Source organism: Eschrichtius robustus, chromosome 2 (assembly GCF_028021215.1).
Source record: "Eschrichtius robustus isolate mEscRob2 chromosome 2, mEscRob2.pri, whole genome shotgun sequence".
NCBI classification, from domain to species: domain Eukaryota; kingdom Metazoa; phylum Chordata; class Mammalia; order Artiodactyla; family Eschrichtiidae; genus Eschrichtius; species Eschrichtius robustus.
Window position 1 is genome coordinate 93565823 of NC_090825.1, and position 22243 is coordinate 93588065.

The window sequence follows — 22243 nt, forward strand, 5'->3', positions numbered from 1 at the left end:
CCGCCGCCGCAGTCAGGGCTTGGCACAGAAGACGGTAGGTGTTTGCGCCTCAGTGATCCGCCTTTGCTTTGTGTCTGTGCTGCAGGTGTGGAGGAGGAAGAGGAACAGAAGACAAGCTGGTGGCCGGCGGTCGCTGAGCATTCCCCAGACCCTCGAGCAAGCCTCTTCTCCAAGGCAGGAAAAGCCCGCGGACCTACCCACTGGGGCGGCCAGAGGGCCTGAGCGCCGTAGCCCAGGACCTGGCGGCCGGGGGCGCCAACCCCTCATGTTCCACAGAAAGCGCAAATGTGAGCAGGCAGTGGCGGGGAAAGCCCTCCTCCCCCGCCAGGGGGACCCGGGAAGCCCGCGCGGGCTCCTCCCGCGGACCGAGGGGATCCCCTCCTCCGGCCCCGCCCCCATCCTCCCCAGGCCCAGGCGCCAAGGCGGTTAACCCTACCCGCGCCGCATCGCATTAGGGCGAGAGCACCGCGCAGCCAATCCCGACTCCCCGGCGCCAGAGACCAGCGGCGTGGGGAACATCGGTGAGCCGGGCCCGTTCGGATCTCGCAGCGGCCAAACAGGGGCTCAGGCCCCGGGGTTCTCACTAAGCCGTGCTGCACTGGCTTAGCTAGTCGTCAAACTTTTTCTCTCCAAAGCGGGTGCCCCCGCAGTTATTTGGCGGGCAGCCGGCAGCCCACTCTCAGCGGGACAATTAGGGAGAATTGGGCGTGGGGCGAGGAGGTTGCAGTTCTGCAGGTCTAAGAGGCGTGCATGCCGGTGGAGGAGTGGCCCGGGTTCCGCACTGTTCCCTCGCCTGACCCCCTGGCTGGGGTGGCTCAACGTGCTGCAGTGGCCGGTGCAGGGGATCTAGACTGCGCGTCAGGCACTAGTTAGGGGGGTGGTGGCACGGGAAGTGGGGGACGCCTGTTTTTTCCTCCTCCCTCTGCAGACCCGCTGCACTACCTGGGGGCTCCCCATCCCTGCTGGTGCTCACGGGTGCCCCCAATCAGCAGGTAGAACCCCCGCCTTCACCCTGTCCTGGCCTGCGCCTCCGAGGGTTTTCATCCTGCAGATTCCACTCCCCGCCCCCCCCCCCATCTCTCCCTCTCTTTCACACACGCTCCCCTAAACCGCGCGCGCCGCAAACTCAGTCTCGGTCCCCGCAGGTGATGTCATGCCCATTGTTTTGGTGAGCCCAACCAATCGGACGCACCGCCTGGATTCTACCGGAGCCGGCATGGGCCCTTCCTCGCACCAGCAGCAGGAGTCTCCGCTCCCTACCATAACGCATTGCGCAGGGTGCACCACCGCCTGGTCTCCCTGCAGCTTTAACAGCCCTGACATGGAAACCCCATTGCAGTTCCAGCGCGGCTTCTTCTCGGAGCAGCCGCCACCGCCACCGCGCTCCTCACACCTGCATTGCCAGCAGCAGCAGCAGCAGAGCCAGGACAAGCCGTGCCCGCCCTTCGCGCCCCTCCCGCACCCTCACCACCCCCCGCACCTCGCGCACCAGCAGCAGGGCAGCGGCGGCAGCAGCCCATGCCTCCGGTGCAACAGCTGCGCCTCCTCCGGTGCCCCGGGGGCGGGGGCGGGGGATAACCTGTCCCTGCTGCTCCGCACCTCCTCGCCCGGCGGCGCCTTCCGGACCCGTACCTCCTCGCCGCTGTCAGGCTCGTCGTGCTGCTGCTGCTGCTCGTCGCGCCGGGGCAGCCAGCTCAATGTGAGCGAGCTGACGCCGTCCAGCCATGCCAGTGCGCTCCGGCAGCAATACGCGCAGCAGCCGGCGTCCGCCTCCCAGTACCACCAGTGCCACAGCCTGCAGCCCGCCGCCAGCCCCACGGGCAGCCTCGGCAGCCTGGGCTCCGGGCCCCCGCTCTCGCACCACCACCACCACCACCACCACCCGCACCCGGCGCACCACCAGCACAACCAGCCCCAGGCGCGCCGCGAGAGCAACCCCTTCACCGAAATAGCCATGAGCAGCTGTAGGTACAACGGGGGCGTCATGCGGCCGCTCAGCAACTTGAGCGCGTCCCGCCGGAACCTGCACGAGATGGACTCCGAGGCACAGCCCCTACAGCCCCCGGCGTCTGTCGGAGGAGGTGGCGGCGCGTCCTCCCCGTCTGCAGCCGCGGCCGCCGCCGCTTCGTCCTCAGCCCCGGAGATCGTGGTATCTAAGCCGGAGCACAACAACTCCAATAACCTGGCGCTCTACGGAGCCGGCGGCGGAGGCAGCGCTGGAGGCGGCGGCGGCGGCGGCAGCGGGCATGGCAGCAGCGGTGGCACCAAGTCCAGCAAAAAGAAGAACCAGAACATCGGCTACAAGCTGGGCCACCGGCGCGCCCTGTTCGAGAAGCGCAAGCGGCTCAGCGACTACGCGCTCATCTTCGGCATGTTCGGCATCGTGGTCATGGTCATCGAGACCGAGCTGTCGTGGGGCGCCTACGACAAGGTAAGTGCTCGAGCCCTTTGCTCGCCGTTCCCGGGCCGCAGAGCCGGGCACCGGGTGGTTGGGATGGGCGCTGGTGGGAACTCTCTGCCTGCCAGTTCCGGAGCTTTTCCCGGACAATCGGAGTTGCCCGCCGGGACGGCGAGCACCGCTGAGACTCGCTCCCCTAATCCGCAAGGCAACTCTGGAGAGGAAGCTTTTCCGCGCGCAAAGTTCTGAAGGCAGTGAATGCCCAGCGCGTTTGGGCACGTTAAAGAAGTGATTTCAGGAGTCGGTGAGGAAAGCATGCTCTGTTCCTCTCCTGGTGCTCACGATGTCGGAGGCCCCTTTCAAACCCAAGCGCTTAAACTCAAGGATAACTTCCTCTCGGGTTTCGAGAGCCACGAGCTGCGCTTGGGTCTGTGTTGTCGCGGACCCCGCTGCTTGGCCTTCCGGGATCTCCTCTCTCACTTTCCTGTGAGGCCAAGTGATCTGACAGATCACAGAGCCGAGACAGGTGCCCCTACCCCCATCCTCCTCCTGGGAGTTCAGGTCCCCTTGCTGGGGATTGACCGACCCCCCGGATCTTAAAGGTGGTTAAAAGTGCTTCTTTTTTTAAAAAAAGTGCTTCTGTCTGTGTTGCAGGCGTCGCTGTATTCCTTAGCTCTGAAATGCCTTATCAGTCTCTCCACGATCATCCTGCTGGGTCTGATCATCGTGTACCACGCCAGGGAAATACAGGTAACTTCGGGGTTCTGCTGTTTATGAATGACTCCAGCCGGGGGAAGTGCAAGGCAGCAGACCCTTTTTCCAAGCTCTCGTGTCCTTGCTTGAGGTTACAGAAGACACACGCTGTATTCTTACCTTAGCACCTGACCTGTTCTTTCAAGAAGTTAAAAACAAAGAACAGTGCAGCATGTAAATGTGCAGTAGTTTCCAGGATGTATTTGTTAAACCTTTCAGATTTTCCCCTCTCTTCTTTAGGTAGATCCACTTCTCCATATCAGTCACTGTATTTGTTTTCCTTAAGGCCAGTTATGTAGTAGCCTTAATCTGCCAGGTAAATGTGTATTCTTGTCTAATAAACATTTAACAAGATGGGTGGGTCATTATGGAAGATTGTGCCCATATATATCACCTTCCATAACTGTAGCTTAGAGAAGAAAATAGGCCCGTGATATTCCTTGCTAATGTATATCAATAAGACAAGAAAAAACCTCTGACATTTTCTATATCTTACTGTACAGTTGAAGAAAAAAATCTGTTGTAAATTAAGAATACAAATTCTGTATATCTGGTAGTTTGGTAGATTTTCAGGTACAATCATTACATTATTTATTAAAAATGTCATTTAAGAGCAAAGGCCACTGCCCTTGTGAGTGGACTTGTTAGGAAAATGTTTGTTTTGTTTAAATGCATCCAGGAACTCTATTGTTAGATTTGACTGTTACTGACAATTTCAGAATAGTCCGTCTAAAATTCATGGGTTGTCTTTTAAGGTGTTTATTTTGCTGTAGCTTTCAGTTAAAGTAATATTAAGGTTTGGGAATAAAATAACTAGAGTTTTCAAAAATTAAGAGAGATTGAGATTTTCCAGTTTAGAACTTAACACTAATATGCCTTTTCTGATTTTTTTGGATCAGGTGTTAGGCATTTGGCTGAACTAGTAAACCCTCGAATTTAGGCTGCTTTCCTTTAGGAGTTGCCATTGAATTTAAATAACTTAGCATTAATTATAAGTTAAATTAATTTTAAGTTAGTAATTTGCAGAAACATACTAAATATGGAAGAAACCAATTTTAACTATTGCCCAAGCAAAATAAAGAAACACATGACCCCACCTGAGGAGGGAGAAATTACTTCATCATGCTTTCAAATTTGCAAAGACTTTGAAAAGTGTGATTTTGAAGGAAGGAGGATAGAGAATGAGAATTAGAAAGAGTGAGAATATTTAGAGGTAAGTAATAAAACTGCACTGCCAAAACAAGGCAAACACATTTGGACCCTTTAAAGTTTTAATAATTTACACAGGTCCATCTTTAATTCAGCACTAATGATCGTGGGCTTTTGAGATTCTTTCAAGCATTTTAAAGTAATACTAAAATGTAACTTAAGCATCATGAGAGTATCTTTTCATTTTGACTTGAAGGGTAGACACTTAAGGCTGGGGAACAAAATAGGTCTAATGGCCCTCTGACTTGGTTTACAGATGAGGTACCTGCAGTCAGAAGAGGTGACCAGCTTTCCAGATCTCAGAGCTAGACAGTGCAGAGCGTGACCAGCCCTGTCCTCCTAGCTTCCACCCAGAATGCTTCCTGCTTCCTCTGCCACTGCTTGTTAGCAACCCTGAACATGGACATGTCTTTGTCTGTGGTTCCTCTAAATCCAAACGTTTGGTATTTGAATAGGGTTAGACTTAAACGGTTTTTCTAAAATCTTCTTAGGTATTTATAAAAATCAAGTAATTTAAATTTTTTTTTTTTTTGCTTGAAGACCAGAGTAGTTTTATTTAATCCACCCTAGAAAGAGACCTTGCTGTTTTGTTTTTTTTTTTTAATTAAACATCAGTTTTCGTATTATTCCTGTTCCTTCTGAAAAACACACAGCTAAACAAGCATTCAAGGCGGAGGACATTTGATGGTATTAACACCAAGAACAAAGTGTCTTCCTGAAAATGCTAACCTTTTAAGAATTATGGGGAGATTTTTTTGAAATAACTTACAGGAGTTTGTGAGGACCAAACATTGGCCATTAACATTGGCCAGATGTTAATTACGTGTTGTAAAAAATTTTTGGTACCATATTAGAACTCTTAAAACTTAGAGAAAGTAATACAAATGAAAGAAGTCATATTTTTAAAGATCATTTCACACTTGAAAGAATTCCACCCCTGGCTAATTTTGAGGACCATTTCTGTTATACAAATGCATAGATATATTGATTACAGTACGAAGAGCACGGGTGATAAAAATGAAGACATGAATTCCCCCTCTAAGGGTTATAAGCACAGTGAACCTCTTTATTGTTGGGGCAACATAAATATCACAGAAATTTAGATTTTTATAATTGGAATTATCTGACCTGATACATGGTTTCTGCTAAACCAACCACACTTAAGATAATTTCAAAATGGATGCTCAGGTAATATCATTTAGTTGTTTTGGGGGTAGCTTTTACATTCAGTGTTTAATCTAGAGTGATTTTTGTTTTCCTCAAGCTGAAGTTCCAGATTCTTATCTGAGATGCTTTTTTTAAAAATATGAAATGGAAAAGGACCAAATAAATGTGGAGACCCTGAGCTGGAAATCAAGAACCAGAAAAACATGTTCTAATTTATCCAGAGAGTAGTCAGTGATTGCTGCTGAAATAGTTCACTCTGAAACACGGTAAAATCAAGTGCATAGGCTAATGTATCCATGTGTGGAAAATGATGAATTGAGCCCTTTTTAACTTACTGATGTCACTGCTATAGATGTACTTCTTTCATAAGTTTTAAGCAAATAGGTACTTCTCAGTTTACTATTAAGAATTCCAAGTATATAGACTAGCTTTGAGTTAAGGAACACAATGCAGGGGTTATGCTGCCGTTCAGAGCACGTTCTTGGGCATAGCATGCAGTCTAATGTGACACTTCCTCTTTTTCTTTTTAGCATAGCAGTATGATGACTGGATAGTGAGAGCTAGCTAGTATGGGTTTCTGGTACATGGTAGGATTTCTTACTGCATTCAGGAAAAGTAAGTGTTATAGCCAATGTGTTCCGGCTCTCTGTCCACCGGAATTGCTTTAACGAAGCTTGGGGAGGCCCTGACATTTCCATGGAGAACCTCGGAAAGCAAGTCAATGTGACCTTTTATAAAATGTTTATACACAGTCTATCAAAATAAGATGGTTCAGTGAGTCATGGACGGAAGTGCTTGAATTAAAATAGTGCGATGGGGAGGCTTTGTAAGAACTTAGCTCAGTACATTTCAGCTTTGGTGTCATTTTTTTCAGTACCACAGACAGCTCAATGCACCAGGCTATAGTTTGCTCATTTCACTAATTACTTTTACATCCCCCCAAAACAAAAATGAAATTATTTTTTTTTGGGTGGGGGAGGTCAGAAAGGTTATATAAAATCAGATTTAGTGGGAGCAGATTTTCAGCTAAGTAGATATTAGATTTTTTCAAATAGACATTTGGCCTTACTTTCTATATTCGTCAGTAAAGTCAAAAAATGAATAGACACATAAAATAAATTTTAGCAAATGCCTTTGTATCACAACCTTCTGACAAAGGAAAAGTACTATGGGGATTGTTTTATACAGTTTGGAAAGGTCACTTGATACTAAATAAGTAGCTTCCCCACCTCAAGTCCAAGGTCAAATAATAGGAAAAACAGAGGCATGATTTCCTGGGACTTTTCTTTTTCTCCCCCCTCTTCTGTAGGGTTGGAAGCATTTCTTTGATGGCATAAGAACAAAACAATGTTCAAGTACTCTTTAAGATCTTCAACATCAAATAAGTTGAATGTAGATTGCACTTCATCTTTTCAACTTTAGTGTACTTGACTTTCTCTTGTGGAAGCAATTTTAGTTGAAAGAGTTGTTTAGTATTTTGAGATAGGCAAATGCAAGATTCTAAGTTGGGAAGAAAACCGCTTGGACTGTCATCGTTCTGGTTCTCATGGGATTTGGCAGAATGGAGAGTACTATACTTTAAAGTTGAAAATGGTTTTATTTCCTTGGTTTTGTTTTGGTGATAATATAATTATAGAATAAATGGCACTAGGGGAAACACTGATTTTTCCCTGGTACCTCTTGCAGTGGAATAACTCTACACATTCTCCTTTAAGTTAGCTTTTCAGAGATGGATGATATACATCTAAAAGTGGAGGAGCAGAAATGAAAATTTCCCCTTACCTGTGCATGTAGGCCACACAAAGGGGGAAGGAGTGAGTAGGGGCAGGGACCTCAGCAACCTCGGAAGCCTCCTGGACTGGTTGAGGAGGGGTGGCTAAGTGCCCACTGAGTAGACTCTGGCTCACCTTGTGGAGAGTGGGAAAGAATGCTCGCTTTCCCACTCCTGCAGAGAGCAAGTAGATGCTTCCAGACTATGTAGAAAATACTGCATATAGTTATTATTCTTATTAATAAAATAATAATAACTAAGCATAGTGAAAATAGCTAGTACAGAAGAGCTTAAAATAAATATGATAGTCACATTCTCAGTCCAGTGTTTCAGAGACAACCACTTTTAAATTTCTCATACACTTCTCCAGAATTTTCAAAAATGAATATTTAGTTGTGTTTAGAGACACACATACTGTGCTTTTTTTGCTTAATATATCTTGAAGGTTTTTTATTGTCAGCACATGGAAACCCATCTCATTCTTTCTTAGCAACTGTTTATTATCCCATTTTATGGATGCACTGTGGCTTACTGTTAAGCTTTTGCTGTTATAAGCCATAATAAAAATGAACACTCTTGTATACTATTTAAATCTATTAATTAGGGGATACACATATGGTATATATCCAGCGGACAGATTGCTGAATCAAAGGGAGTTTGTATTTTAAATGGAAAGGTACTGCCCACCAGCCCTTTAGAAAGGTCTTCAGAGTTCTCATTCTCTGCTTCCCTACACATTATTTCCCCACAGCATTGTTAACACTGAATGTTATAAAAAGGAATTTTAAATATCTTTGGCTCTGTAAAGTTTACTATCTTCCTGAAAAAACATTTTTTTTTTTTTTTTTTTTTGGTGAAAAATTCCTTAAGGACAAAGCTCCTGGCCTCATAGGCTTATTTGCAACATTTTGCAATATCTAGTGGTGCATTATCTAATCTGCTGACAAAATGACCAGTCCTTGTAAAGGTGCCATCAGAAGCAAGCATTGGCCACATTTTTGGTTTTTTTCCTTTAAAAAAATTTAGAGATGAAGGAAGCTGAAAGAGTAGAAGGAATGGTCTTCGACTGGTCTTTAGGTCTCTCGTATATCTATCGTATGAGGGAGAGAAGAGTTAACTCTTTGACTGTAAGACTCCAGAAGATCATGAGGTGGATGCCTTGCCTGAATTGCTTTGTTGTGTGGTGGTCAGCTCCACAACCGCTGTCTATATTGCCAGCAGCTTCTACAGAGTTGTAATGAGACTCTCAGTCCCTTTGACTTCGTGTGTACCCTGTAGTAACGAAATCACTCAGGAACAATTTTCTCTGCCTGCCTGTGTAAAGATCTCTGCATTATTAATGGGTGTGACACTAAATAAAGCGATCCTGGTGTGTTTACAGAGCAACATCACAAATGAATGAAGAGTGGAACTTTAGGTTTACTGCAAGTGGGTTCGCTTGATCTGCCAACTCGTTTCTGGGCCACGTTTTGTACAGCTCGGGAAGGAGGCCACTGTGGGCTGTCATTGTCCCAAACCACATCTGGCAGGGTGGACAGAGGGAGCCTGCACTGATTTAACTTCAGGAAGTTACTTTTGGTCAGGGTACAAAGTGGTTTCATGGGGCCGTTTTAGTGAGAATGTCTGCTCATTAGGAAATATGATGTTTGCTACTTTGGGAGTATGTGCTTAACCTGAAACTCCTTTAGAATTCTCTTTATAGAACTGGAAACTATGTGGAGAGGACCTGAAATGTTATCTGGCCCAGGATCCCACCCAGCATGGAAACTCCCTTTATGTCATCTCAGATAAAAGTGGCCACCCAATTTCTGCTTGAACCCTCTTCCCATGATGGTCAGTTTGTCTGTACAAGGCTGTCCATTCCATTGCCAGACAACTCTTAATTTTAGGAAGATTTTCCTTATGTTGGGGGTGAAGTCTGGTTTTATTCCTTCCCATATTCAACATTGAAAAAGTTTTTGAGCTCTGCTAATACAATGAGGAATAAGACAGTAAGGTTCCTTCCCTCTTGGAACTGACATCCCAAGCAGGCGGGGTTAAGGAGAGAGACAAAAATTAAGTAAAGGAAGAAAATCCTTGGAAGTTGTGATAAGTGTCATTAAGGGGCCATGAAAGGCTGTGATAGAAAATAATTGGGGGCAGAGGATTGTACACATCAGACAGGGTGGTCCTGGGAGCAGTCTCTAAGGAAGTGACTTTTAAGCTGAGGCATAAAGGAAAAGAAGTTACCAGCTATTGGCAGAGTCTGGAGGAACAACCTTTTCCAAGCCCTCGTGACTGAAAGGAGTTTCCTGCACTTATACAATTGAGAGCAAACAAGTGTGGCCCAAGCAGGGCGACGGTAGTACTGGATGGGGTGAGAGGGCATATGCAGGGTTCTGATACTGAAGGGTCCTGAGGCCATTATAAGAATTTTGTGATGTTCTCTTCAAAGTGCATGAGGCCATCATTAAAGCACAGAAGAGTCACGATCCAGCTTACTGTTTAAGCAGACCTTTTGTTGAAGCTCTGAGGAGATTGGTCTGGAGACCCTTGGCAAGTCACATTGTACAGATGACGCTCACTTGGCTTGGGTAGCAGTGGTGGAAATGAAGAGAAGTGGTCTGATTCAAGACCCAGGTTGGAGGCAGAATGGACGTCTTAGTGATTGGATATGACAGGTGAGGGCAAGGGATGATGCAAAGATGATTCTCAGGGTTCTGATTGGAGCATCTGAGTGTGTTATGCTGACAAGGGAGAACTCACATTGAAGGGTAGCATGTGGAATCAGGAATGCTTCTGATGGAAGTGCTTCTGATTATACAAGAGAACCCCGAGTTCAGAGAAAAGGTGTGGAGTAGAAATTTAAATTGGCCAGTAATCAGCGTAGAGAATATTTAAACCCACAGCAATTGACAAAATCACTGAGAGAAGATAGAGGAATGAGAGAAGAAGGTCGAGAGCAGATCAACCTCTGACATCTAGAGGTTGTGTGAAACAGGAACTAGAGAAAAGAGATAAGAATGACTTGTCCTAGAGGTGGTAATGGGAGTGTTGGAAGGAGGGCACAGTGCTGTGTACTGAATGCCATGAAGTCAGTTAATATCGGGTAGAGAGGTGCCTTTTGGATTTGGCAAGTTAAAGGTCATTGCTGACCTTGATGAGGAGTTTCAGTGGAATGGTAGAAACAGAACACAGACTGTAATTTCCAGTATAACAGAATAAATTGATTCCCCCTCTTCCCAGAATTACAGAGCAAACATTTAAATATTGGTTAGGTCCCTTTAAATGCCCATCTAATTAAATAGTCCCCGTTTCTTTGAATTTTCCTGATCAGGCTTAGAATGCCCCTGATCATATTCTTCTGGACTTATTCTGTTTTGTTGAATTCCCTCTTCGAGTAAGGTCAGAAATGTACTCAGTACTTTCAGATGGGATCTGCCAGTGTACTTGTTACCTCCGTTCAACAAAAATCCTCCATTATGCCGACTGTTATTTAGTCTAAAATGGCCATGGCCTCACACAAACTGTTGCCAAGTACACTTGTAAAATTGTTAACTGAACTGAATGTAGGGCTTTACATTTATTCACTCTGTTAAATAGCATCTTGGTTTCACGTGAGTGTTTTAGCCCGTCAGAATTATTTATCATGATTGTGATGTTTATTTGACAAACACTTATTTAGGTTTAGAAAATGCTGTGCATGGAGGGGGCTCTGGCATTGGCAAGACCCAAATCAGTGCTAAATTCTGTTCCAGAAACGTGGTCAATGTTAGTGGCTGTTACCCAGTTTTCACACATCCAACTCTTCTTCCTAGCTTCTCACTAGCCATGGCTTTGAAAAGTGTAGCTTGGGTACCCGTGCCCAAGGCATGAGTGAGCCACGGTCAGAGCTGAGAAGTAGGACCTTCTTTGTAGTTAGTCATCTGTTCATCCATGATATTTGGTTCAGCTTTTCACGTACTAACAACTCTCTGTACCCTGACTATCAGCCAGCCTACGTTTCTTTACAAGAATGTCATGAGGACTGTCAGATCCCTTGCCGAAATCCATGTATTCTGTGCAGTCTCATGATCTGCCAGTCTATTCGTGATATCCAAGAAGGAAACAAGACTGATGAGCTTATCATTTTAAGCATTATAATATATTAGGCTTCATGACCAAATGCCTTTTCTCTTAAAAATTTTGTTTTTCTCTCCAGATTATAAAATTAGGAAACATTTATGTTAGAAATCTGTAAAACATAGAAAACATGAAAAAGAATATGTTAGTTTAATCTCACCACCCAGAGATAATTATTATTGTGATATAATGTATTTATATGAAGTAGATGGACCTGATATTTGCTATATATCAGGATAAGGAAATTTAGTGTTCTTTTCATGTAATTTTCTGATTCATTTCCCCATGCCATTAAACATTCCAATTTCTTTTGCATCATATAGCTATAAGCAATTTAATCCTTTCCTTTATTTTGGAACCCTTAAGAAAAATTAGAAAGACCCTATTTAAAATATTTGTATAATAAATACTTTTGCAGATGAACTTGTGTAAGCACCTCTGATGATTTCCTAAGGATAAATTGCCAAGGCAGAAATTACTTAGTTAAAGGATATTATTTAAGGCAATTGAGAGTTTGTCAAATGGTCCTTCCAAAGGTTTATATCATGCCTTTCATTTTTAAAGTACTTACAAACCACTTTGTTAAATAACTGATATGATTATTTTCTGGAGTGTCTAGGATCAATTTACTGATTAGTATTTTGAGTACTGTCCTACTTTGTGAATCTAGAAATGTGCTTCCCTGGACTCTCCTATAGCTTCCTATTTCTCCATGATTTTGGTTTCTAAATCTTGGCTAACCAGCTTTGTAAAAGGGTATTCCTGCTTAATAATTAAAGTTTATATAGAAATGATGCAAAAGCAGTATTGGAAGATAACTTTGTCCACAGATGTTCCCAGTCTTTGTTATTATAGGAAGCTGTTAAAACCATAATTTCTGAAACTTTTCTCGACAAACTTTCCTGCTGAGCAAAGCAAAGCAATCAGACTCTCCTTTGAGTTGTTTACGTTTTTTGCAGCATTGCCTCGTGGCTTTGTGTGCTGCTTCTGGAGCCCAATCTGTCTGGGCTTGTACCCAGCTCTGCCACTAATTAGCTGTGTGACCTTGGACACATTACTTAATCTCTCTGTACTTCACTTTCCTCGTCTGTAAAATGGGGAATATAGAGTACCTCTCTCATTGGGTTGTTGTGAGGATTGAGTGTATATATTTGTGTGTATATATATATAAAGCACTTAACATGCTGCCTGGCATGTGGTGAGGGCTATTTAGGTGTCAGCTGCTGGTTATTGTTAGCTATTACGGGGTTCGTTAGGGTGGAAAGGGAGGAATTGGAGCCCAGCTACTCTGGGCTCTGGGCAACAGTGATATTTTTTTCTTCTTCTACAAGTCGTACAGGAGGGAACAGAAAAAGAAAAAACAAGTGTGCATTCAAACAGTGTTCATTAGTTTACTCACACTTAATCTAGAACAGGGGTATGTGTGTGAGTTCTTTTTTTTTTTTTTTTTTTTTTTTTTATAAAAGCTTTGATCTCCATTAAGGACGGCCAATATTTTTTGTAACTTAGTTTAGATTTTCCCTGTGGGCAAGTTGGCCATCTCAGGAGGTAAGTGTTCATTTTGGTTGTCAGGTTTCAGATCAGTAAACTGGTGTTAGAGTACTATAATGTTAGGGCTCACCAGTTTTTACCAAAATAGCCATTTCCCCTATAAACACACCATAGGTGTGGCTTCTGGCTGGAAGCTAGGCTTTTTGTGAGCTACATTAACTCCTTCAGACATCCAGGTCACAGCCGATGGCATCTCCTACTAATTAGGACCCTGGTGACTTAAAAGAGTTAAGTGCAGCGCCCTGAAAAGTAAGCAAAGGGAATAATTTGATAATGGAAAATTCTGGTATTAAATCCCTGCTGAAAGGATGAGGTAATAAACAGCCAAAGGCATATGTATAAAGGCATATGTAACTGACAGCATTTCTGTCTGTATTCATTGTAGGTCTACAGGATATTTAAATAAAAAGCATTTTTTTCTTTTTCTGGATTAGGTTTATCTCTGGCAAGAGTTTTGTTTAGTATGCCACCACCCTCAACTATGCTTGGAGTACCTTGATTGGAAAGAATTGAGAAGAATTTTCGTGTGTCAATATGACAAGTAACATCTCAAAATATACTTGGTTCAGTGATTGGGTTTACTTTTTATCAGACAGCTTATATCTTCTCTTCTGTTTCATTTCAAATGACCATTAGTTGAGTCTGTATTCTCTCTCTTTTTGAACAATGTGTTATTGTTGGGTGAGTTTTTATCTTTGCTTTTTGAATTTATAAAACACATTGAGATTCAGACCTTATAAACTTTGAACTGAACCATGTAGACAAGTGTTAACAGCCAGTGTTTCACATCTATAATTTTGTCATGTGCTTTCTTGAATATCTGAGCATTTTTACCTAGTTATGTATTTATCTATAATGGTTATCCAGAAGGTATTAAGATGGGGTTGTTTCCAAGCAATCTGACTATTGAAATTTGGATATGCATCTACTGTTGGTCTTATTCACTGAGGTAGTCTTCTTTCTATCAGGAAGTTGTTGGTCTTCCAAGGAAATTGCATGCAATATTTATATATTAGTTTTGACACAAGTATACTGAATTTTGGGGAGGAGGCATTAAACACCATAGTGTGGTTGTCGTGGTCTTGGGTAGTGCTTTTTTGAGGATAGCGTCTGCTGTCAAGAGGGGTAAAAAATACACAGGTGCTAATCCTTAAACTGCTTAAATTTTTGTTGAGTGAGTAAGGGAAATTATATCCCAGTATTGGATTTATTTTTAAGGTCACAGATCATTTAAAATATTGAAAAATAATAATTAGGCTGAATATTTATTCAAGTTGCATACATATAAAGTGATATAAAAGTGATGGCTGCAGGATTTATTATAGTCACCTCATGCCTTTTCACAGGTGTATCTAGTACTTCCAGACATATACCCAAGCAGAGTTATTGACTGAACACTTAATTTCATTTATGTGGATTTAGCTATGAAATTTTAAGACGAAAAGTCTTGGCTTCTAGAAACTTACCTTAGGTCAATTTTCATACCGGTAAATCCTCCCATATTTGGAAAAAATGTTTTTATGTCAAAGAGCATGAATTGCTTTCTGTCCTTTGAAGCAAAAACAACTGAAGATATATTTATTTAGTTAAACATGCTGTTAGTTTAAAGCTTCAGCTTATTGCTTAAACCTGTGGGTAATATTGTAAATTTTAATGCTGTCGTTGGAAATTATTTTGAATAGAATTTTACTTCTTTCCCATTAGTATTTTAGTCAAGAACCCTCACTATTTGTTCGCATTTGTTAATGTCAAAGAGGGTACTTAATGAAAATGCATTTGGGCAGACTTTCAAAAATTAAGCAGTAGTGATACAAAGAGAAATCTCTAATTTGCTTGTTTTGGGGGTAAAAAGCTACAATACTGTATTAAGGCTGAAAACTATTTTTCAAAATATCTTTGATTTGGAATCCACTGGCTCTTATAGATTTTTTAAATATCATTTTTTAAAGGCTTAATCTTCTGTATTCTTTTTTTTTTTTTTCTTTCAGCATATCTGCTTTACACAGTCTTTTTTATCCTTTTTGACAACTATTCCTATTTTTCGGTTGTTATGTTTGGGCCGTGTTCTGCTTCACATCTCGGAATGTGTCCCTTGGGTGCTCCTTACATTGGGGGATGAAGATCCAGCCCACTCGCTGTCATGTTCACTGTCTCGCTTAGTCTGATGCTGTATACACAAATTACTTCAGTGGCAGCTATTTCGAAATCATGAATCCATTAAGTGTGTCTCTTTGCAGTTTTATACAGCTGGCCACAGAGGGAAAGCGGATGTGTGTTTAGGACTTAGTCCCTCAAGCCCATGTCAGAACATCCTGAGCAGAGACCACACAGCACAATCAGTGGTGAGCATTTTCTCTGCAGCGTTTTCCCAAAAACAAGGTGTCTTTTCTGCACTATTGCGCAGGAACACACGTCACCACAGCAAGATGATCGGTGTGATGGAGGGTGGGATGAGGGCTCATCTTCAAGACCTGAATTATGATATGTTGCCACATGGGAACCAAATTCAACAAATACAGAGGAATAGGATCCGATCATGTGACTTATGGGGTGGAGGTGATGAGCTCAGATACCCCAGTGATATGTGCTCTAGCTAAATTCCCAGGCTGAATACAAATTTTTATTAATTGGCTCTCATTTCCTCTCTCCTCTATTGGTATAATGATGACCTGTACATTTACAGTGGGGTCAAAAAGGTTGATGACTTTCACCCTTTTTTCTTAAACACAGTGGGGAAAATTACAATGAAGTGCTACAGGTCTGGTCCTCTTTACCGAAAAGATAAGAACAGCAGGATTTTCAAATCATCTCATTGACTTGTTTTAAATTTGCCCATTGATTCATTTCTTCTGAGGAGCAGCCCTTCCTACCCAGCAATCTCTGAGGTCCCTGCTGGGTGTTTTTACATAACCCATCCCTCTCAGCTCCTCCAGCTTTTTTTTTTTTTTTTTTAACATCTTTATTGGAGTATAATTGCTTTAAAATTGTGTGTTAGTTTCTGCTTTATAACAAAGTGAATCAGTTATACATATACATATGTTCCCATATCTCTTCCCTCTTGCGTCTCCCTCCCTCCCACCCTCCCTATCCCACCCCTCTAGGTGGTCACAAAGCACTGAGCTGATCTCCCTGTGCTATGCGGCTGCTTCCCACTAGCTATCTGTTTTACACTTGGTTGTGTATATATGTCCATGCCACTCTCTCACTTTGTCCCAGCTTACCCTTCCCCCTCCCCGTATCCTCAAGTCCATTCTCTAGTAGGTCTGTGTCTTTATTCCCATCTTGCCCCTTGGTTCTTCATGACCATTTTTAAAAAATTCCATATATATGTATTAGCATACGGTATTTATTCTTCTCTTTCTGACTTACTTCACTTTGTATGACAGTCTCTAGGTCCATCCACCTCACTACAAATAACTCAATTTCATTTCTTTTTATGGCTGAGTAATATTCCATTGTATGTATGTGCCACATCTTCTTTATCCATTCATCTGTCGATGGACACTTAGGTTGCTTCCATGTCCTGGCTATTGTAAATAGAGCTGCAATGAACATTGTGGTACATGACCCTTTTTGAATTATGGTTTTCTCAGGGTATATGCCCAGTAGTGAGATGGCTGGGTCATATGGTAGTTCTATTTTTAGTTTTTTAAGGAACCTCCATACTGTTCTCCATAGTGGCTATATCAATTTACATTTCTACCAACAGTGCAAGAGGGTTCCCTTTTCTCCACACCCTCTCCAGCATTTATTGTTTCTAGATTTTTTGATGGTGGCCATTCTGACTGGTGTGAGATGATATCTCATTGTAGTTTTGATTTGCATTTCTCTAATGATTAATGATGTTGAGCATTCTTTCATGTGTTTGTTGGCAATCTGTATATCTTCTTTGGAGAAATGTCCTTTTAGGTCTTCTGCCCATTTTTGGATTGGGTTGTTTGCTTTATTTGATATTGAGCTGCATGAGCTGCTTGTAAATTTTGGAGATTAATCCTTTGTCAGTTGCTTCATTTGCAAATATTTTCTCCCATTCTGAGGGTTGTCTTTTGGTCTTGTTTATGGTTTCCTTTGCTGTGCAAAAGCTTTTAAGTTTCATTAGGTCCCATTTGTTTATTTTTGTTTTTATTTGCTTTTCTCTAGGAGGTGGGTCAAAAAGGATCTTGCTGTGATTTATGTCATAGAGTGTTCTGCCTATGTTTTCCTCTAAGAGTTTTATAGTGTCTGGCCTTACATTTAGGTCTTTAATCCATTTTGAGTTTATTTTTGTATATGGTGTTAGGGAGTGTTCTAATTTCATTCTTTTATATGTAGCTGTCCAGTTTTCCCAGCACCACTAAAATTCAACACCCATTTATGGTAAAAACCCTCCAGAAAGTAGGCATAGAGGGAGCTTTCCTCAACATAATAAAGGCCATATATGACAAACCCACAGCCAACATCGTCCTCAATGGTGAAAAACTGAAACCATTTCCACTAAGATCAGGAACAAGACAAGGTTGCCAGCTCTCACCACTATTATTCAACATAGTTTTGGAAGTTTTAGCCACAGCAATCAGAGAAGAAAAAGAAATAAAAGGAATCCAAATTGGAAAAGAAGAAGTAAAGCTGTCACTGTTTGCAGATGACATGATACTATACATAGAGAATCCTAAAGATGCTACCAGAAAACTACTAGAGCTAATCAATGAATTTGGTAAAGTAGCAGGATACAAAATTAATGCACAGAAATCTCTTGCATTCCTATACACTAATGATGAAAAACCTGAAAGTGAAATTAAGAAAACACTCCCATTTACCATTGCAACAAAAAGAATAAAATATCTAGGAATAAACCTACCTAAGGAGACAAAAGACCTGTATGCAGAAAACTATAAGACACTGATGAAAGAAATTAAAGATGATACAAATAGATGGAGAGATATACCATGTTCTTGGATTGGAAGAATCGACATTGTGAAAATGACTCTACTACCCAAAGCAATCTACAGATTCAATGCAATCCCTATCAAACTACCACTGGCATTTTTCACAGAACTAGAACAAAAAATTTCACAATTTGTATGGAAACACAAAAGACCCCAAATAGCCAAAGCAATCTTGAGAAAGAAGAACAGAGCTGGAGGAATCAGGCTCCCTGACTTCAGACTATACTACAAAGTGACAGTAATCAAGACAGTATGGTACTGGCACAGAAACAGAAATATAGATCAACGGAATAGGATAGAAAGCCCAGAGATAAACCCATGCACATATGGTCGCCTTATCTTTGATAAAGGAGGCAAGAATATACAGTGGAGAAAAGACAGCATCTCCAGCTTTGTTTTCATTGGGGAATCTTCTGGGGGAACACATGCTGTGTTTTGAGATTTCCAATCGTGTCAGGATTCTCTAGCTGACTCTGAACCTAGGGAACAAGTTGAGGGTATGTGCTGATCTCTAATACCCTTGGGTGCATCACTGTCGTTGGAGGGAGGACAAATAGGCACAGATATAACATTTTCCGATCATGGTGCATCATATCTGGTGCTTGTACTTGGGTTTATGTTGAATGTTAAAACTTGATGTAAAGTAGAAGAGCCACTGCCTGGAGATAATAGATGCCACCTGTCAGGGCCTGTCACTGTCCACCAGAGTGTGGGTGGCAACACAAAGTATGCCCCACCCCCCAGAGGACAGTATAGGAGGAGTGGTCATATAGTCACCTTCTAACTGGACAACCACATGTGCTTCTGGGAAGCAGCCCAGGGTGGCGTTTAACTCTGCCTCTGGATCCAGACAGATTGGGGTTAGAACTCAGCTTCATGCTGGGTGACCATGAGAAGAAAATTTGACCCCTCTCAGGCTCATTTTCTTTATTTGTAAAATGGAAATGAGAATTATACCTATCTCACTAGATTGCTTTGAGGTTTCAGTGAGACAGTCTTTATGAAGAACCTTGTGTGATACCTGGCACATTGTAAATGGCACATTCAATAAATGTTAACCCCTTCTATTACTACTCTTCCATCATTGCTATTATTAAGCAAATATTATAGCCCAAGCAGGGAAGCAGAGCCTAGAGTCTAGGAGGATCTCAAAGTGGGAAGGGGGTTGGATAATAATGTATAATATTTCAAGGTAGTTGAACCACGTTCTGGTAAGAGGGAGGTTGGGCAGAGAAGGCAAATACTTGATTAGTTAGGGCAGGGGGTTGGCACACTATAGCCCATGGACCAAATCTGGCCTCCTGGGTAAATCCGACCTGTTTTTATAAAGAAAGTTGTATTGGCACACACTTGTTTACGTGCCGTATACAGCTACTTCTGCACTACAACTTGCACTACGGGCAGAGTTGAGTGGTTGCAACAGAAACCGTTTGGCTGCAAAGCCAAAAATATTTACTTTACAGAAAAAGTTTGCCGACCTTTGAGTTACAGCCCAGGATGGCCAACAAAGACAGAGAGAAATACGCACAGAAGTGTTCCTTCTGCCTTTGTTTCATAAGTTACTTTATTCCTTTGCTCCAGTGTTAGGCTTCTTAAGGTATGTGATGAGCAGAGGTTCAGGTAGACCTGCTCGCACCTGGGAAATGCAGATTTCTGTAGGGGCGAAGTCTTGTGCTGTGATACAAGCCCTCAGTCTCCCTGTAGGATCTGCACTCTGGGATTGAGGTGAATGACCTGTGGGAATTAGAGTTACATCATCACAACTGAGTAGAATGGCTGTGATAGGAACTATCAGTACTTTCATGGAGAGTCTGAGTGGGAGCCTCAGAACTCAGAATCCTTTCTGGTGGAGGCCAGTGATGAGACACTGGGCCTGTGTGATCCTTGGTGCTCTGTAAGTTAGTCTCTGAAAAGCTAGGCTGGGGGTGGTTTACATTCTTATGATCCTGTTGGCGTTTGCTGACCTCAATTAGGAAAGGAGGCTCATTTGTTTCAAATTTTGAAGAAAGTGTTTCAACTCCACATTTTATCACACAAAAAAAGCACAAATTAATTGGGGAAGCCATACAGAATGTTGGCTTTTTTCTTTAGGTCTGGAATTCTGGCTGTATGTATAATTTATTAATTTGTGGATTTCTGTTCCCCAGTGATTAAAGTTATAATATATTTCTTTTTTTTTTTTTAATTTATTTATTTATTTATTTTTGGCTGTGTTGGGTCTTCGTTTCTGTGCCAGGGCTTTCTCTAGTTGCGGCGAGCGGGGGCCACTCCTCATCGCGGTGCGCGGACCCCTCACCGTTGCGGCCTCTCTCGTTGCGGAGCACAGGCTCCAGACGCGCAGGCTCAGTAATTGTGGCTCACGGGCCCAGTCGCTCCGCGGCATGTGGGATCCTCCCAGACCAGGGCTCGAACCCGTGTCCCCCGCATTGGCAGGCAGACTCTCAACCACTGCGCCACCAGGGAAGCCCCAAAGTTATAATATATTTCACGTGGATCATCTCCATTCTCAGCTGCCTGCTGGGCAGCTCCCCTTGGAAGCCCCCAGGCCCTTACCGTTCGCCCAATCCTCCTCCTGGCCCTCTCAGGCTTGCTATCTTCCAGAAGGCACTACCAACCACCTAGGGCCCCACTGAGGACCCTTGCTCTTTCCTCCACTCATCTCCCCTCCCCACTCCTCACCCCCGGTAGAGTCACCGGGTCCTACAAGTATTTCCTCCTTAGTGTCTTTTGAGTTACCTCTACTTTCTGGTCACATTCTCAGGGGCCTTGGTTTTGTGTTTCCTGAACTTCAACTTTTCCCAGATCCTCCTACAATCTCTACTTTGTTTACATTTCATTAATATTTTATGTTTATATTATGTATAGTATGTATTATATATTATCTGCAATATATTTTATATACAATTACATGTACATATATAATTACATATATTGTATATTGATATGTGTATAATATATACTTATATATTATGACAGTAAAATATAGAATATACTGTACATATAATAATCTAACATATTAGAAAATATGTAATATGTAAATATAATTCAATAATATACATTGTATATATATTATATATTATAAATATATAATATATAATAATATATAGTTATATATAATTTATATAAATATGTTTAAATAACATATATAATACATTATTTATTCATATTTTAATATTTGTATTATCTTATTTTTATACTATATTAATATTTTCCTTTCAATCAGCTCCCGTCTTTTAGCCTCATCTTAAGTAACAATATCTATGAAATTATGATATAGTATAATTGCATATGTGTTCTAATACATAATGAATTAAAACTGTAAGTAAACAACACACAGTCTAGAATCATCTCAGAGGAACATGTCAGAAGAAACTCCTTTTGGGAATTTCTGCCTTGGTTGTTATCCTTATTGTTTTTAATGTGTATGAATATAGTCTCCCTGTTTCCAGTTTGACACCTCTCCTCCCACCCCCCGCTTCTTTCTGATGGTCCTTCCCCCCACTGCTACATGAATGTCTGTCCCAAACATAAACCTGATCCTGTCACAACAGTTCTAAAATCCTTGCATGGCTCTCTGTTGTTGTCAGCGGGGACATTCTTTAATGCAGATACTTCACAACACGGTTCTCGTGACGTGGCCCTTGTCTGCCTGTCAGCCCCGCTCAGCCCTGTTTTTATCGACCAAATAGACCACTTCTGCTCCAGCAAGACTGAATCACTTGCAGTTCTGAAGGATATCACACTGTTCCATGCCTCTGTGCCTGAAATGCCTTTCCACTTTATTTTCCTGAATCCTGCTGGTGCATGAAAATTCAATTCAAGAATCATCTCTGCCAGGAAGCCTTCCCTGCCCAGCCCCTCACTCACCTTGACTTGGCCTCCCTCCTTATTTTTCTGGCTGCCCCTACTATTTAACACAGTGATAAAGAGCCCTGATGAGAAATGGAACTTGATTCAAACCCAGGTTGCCCTAACTTTTACCAGTTCCCTCTGACAACCTATCAACAGCTCTGAGCTTCAGTTTCTCATCTGTAAAATGGGGAGAATAGAGCCTATCTCATGAGGTTATGCTGAGGATTATACTGAGATTATGTGCTTTGCCCAGAGCTGGACGCATAGTAATCACACAGACTGTGGCACTATTATTGTCTTTATTGTACTTGCCATCACTAATCATGACCTCTGTGATCCTCAGTGTCTCATGTGTCACCGGGGATAAGGCATCATGGAGTTCGAAGACGCAGTCAGGCTGGGAGAGAACTGTGAAGTGCCTGGCACAGCGTGGCCTTCAGGATCCATTAATGGGGGTCATTATTACAACAGCATTTGTCAGGCTCTGACTCAGACCTTGTTGGCTCCCTGAGGGCA

At 42.5% G+C, this 22243-nt stretch overlaps 1 protein-coding gene across 1 annotated transcript in view; it reads left to right on the forward strand.

The window, feature by feature from the left end:
- The first annotated feature begins 265 nt into the window (after window positions 1–265).
- The window catches only part of KCNN2 (potassium calcium-activated channel subfamily N member 2), a 175198-nt gene continuing 153220 nt past the window's right edge, over window positions 266–22243 (forward strand). The window contains exons 1-3 of the mRNA XM_068534129.1: window positions 266–287; window positions 1146–2431; window positions 3053–3148. Of these exons, the coding sequence (XP_068390230.1) occupies window positions 266–287; window positions 1146–2431; window positions 3053–3148 (1404 nt within the window). The remainder of the gene's footprint in view (window positions 288–1145; window positions 2432–3052; window positions 3149–22243) is intronic.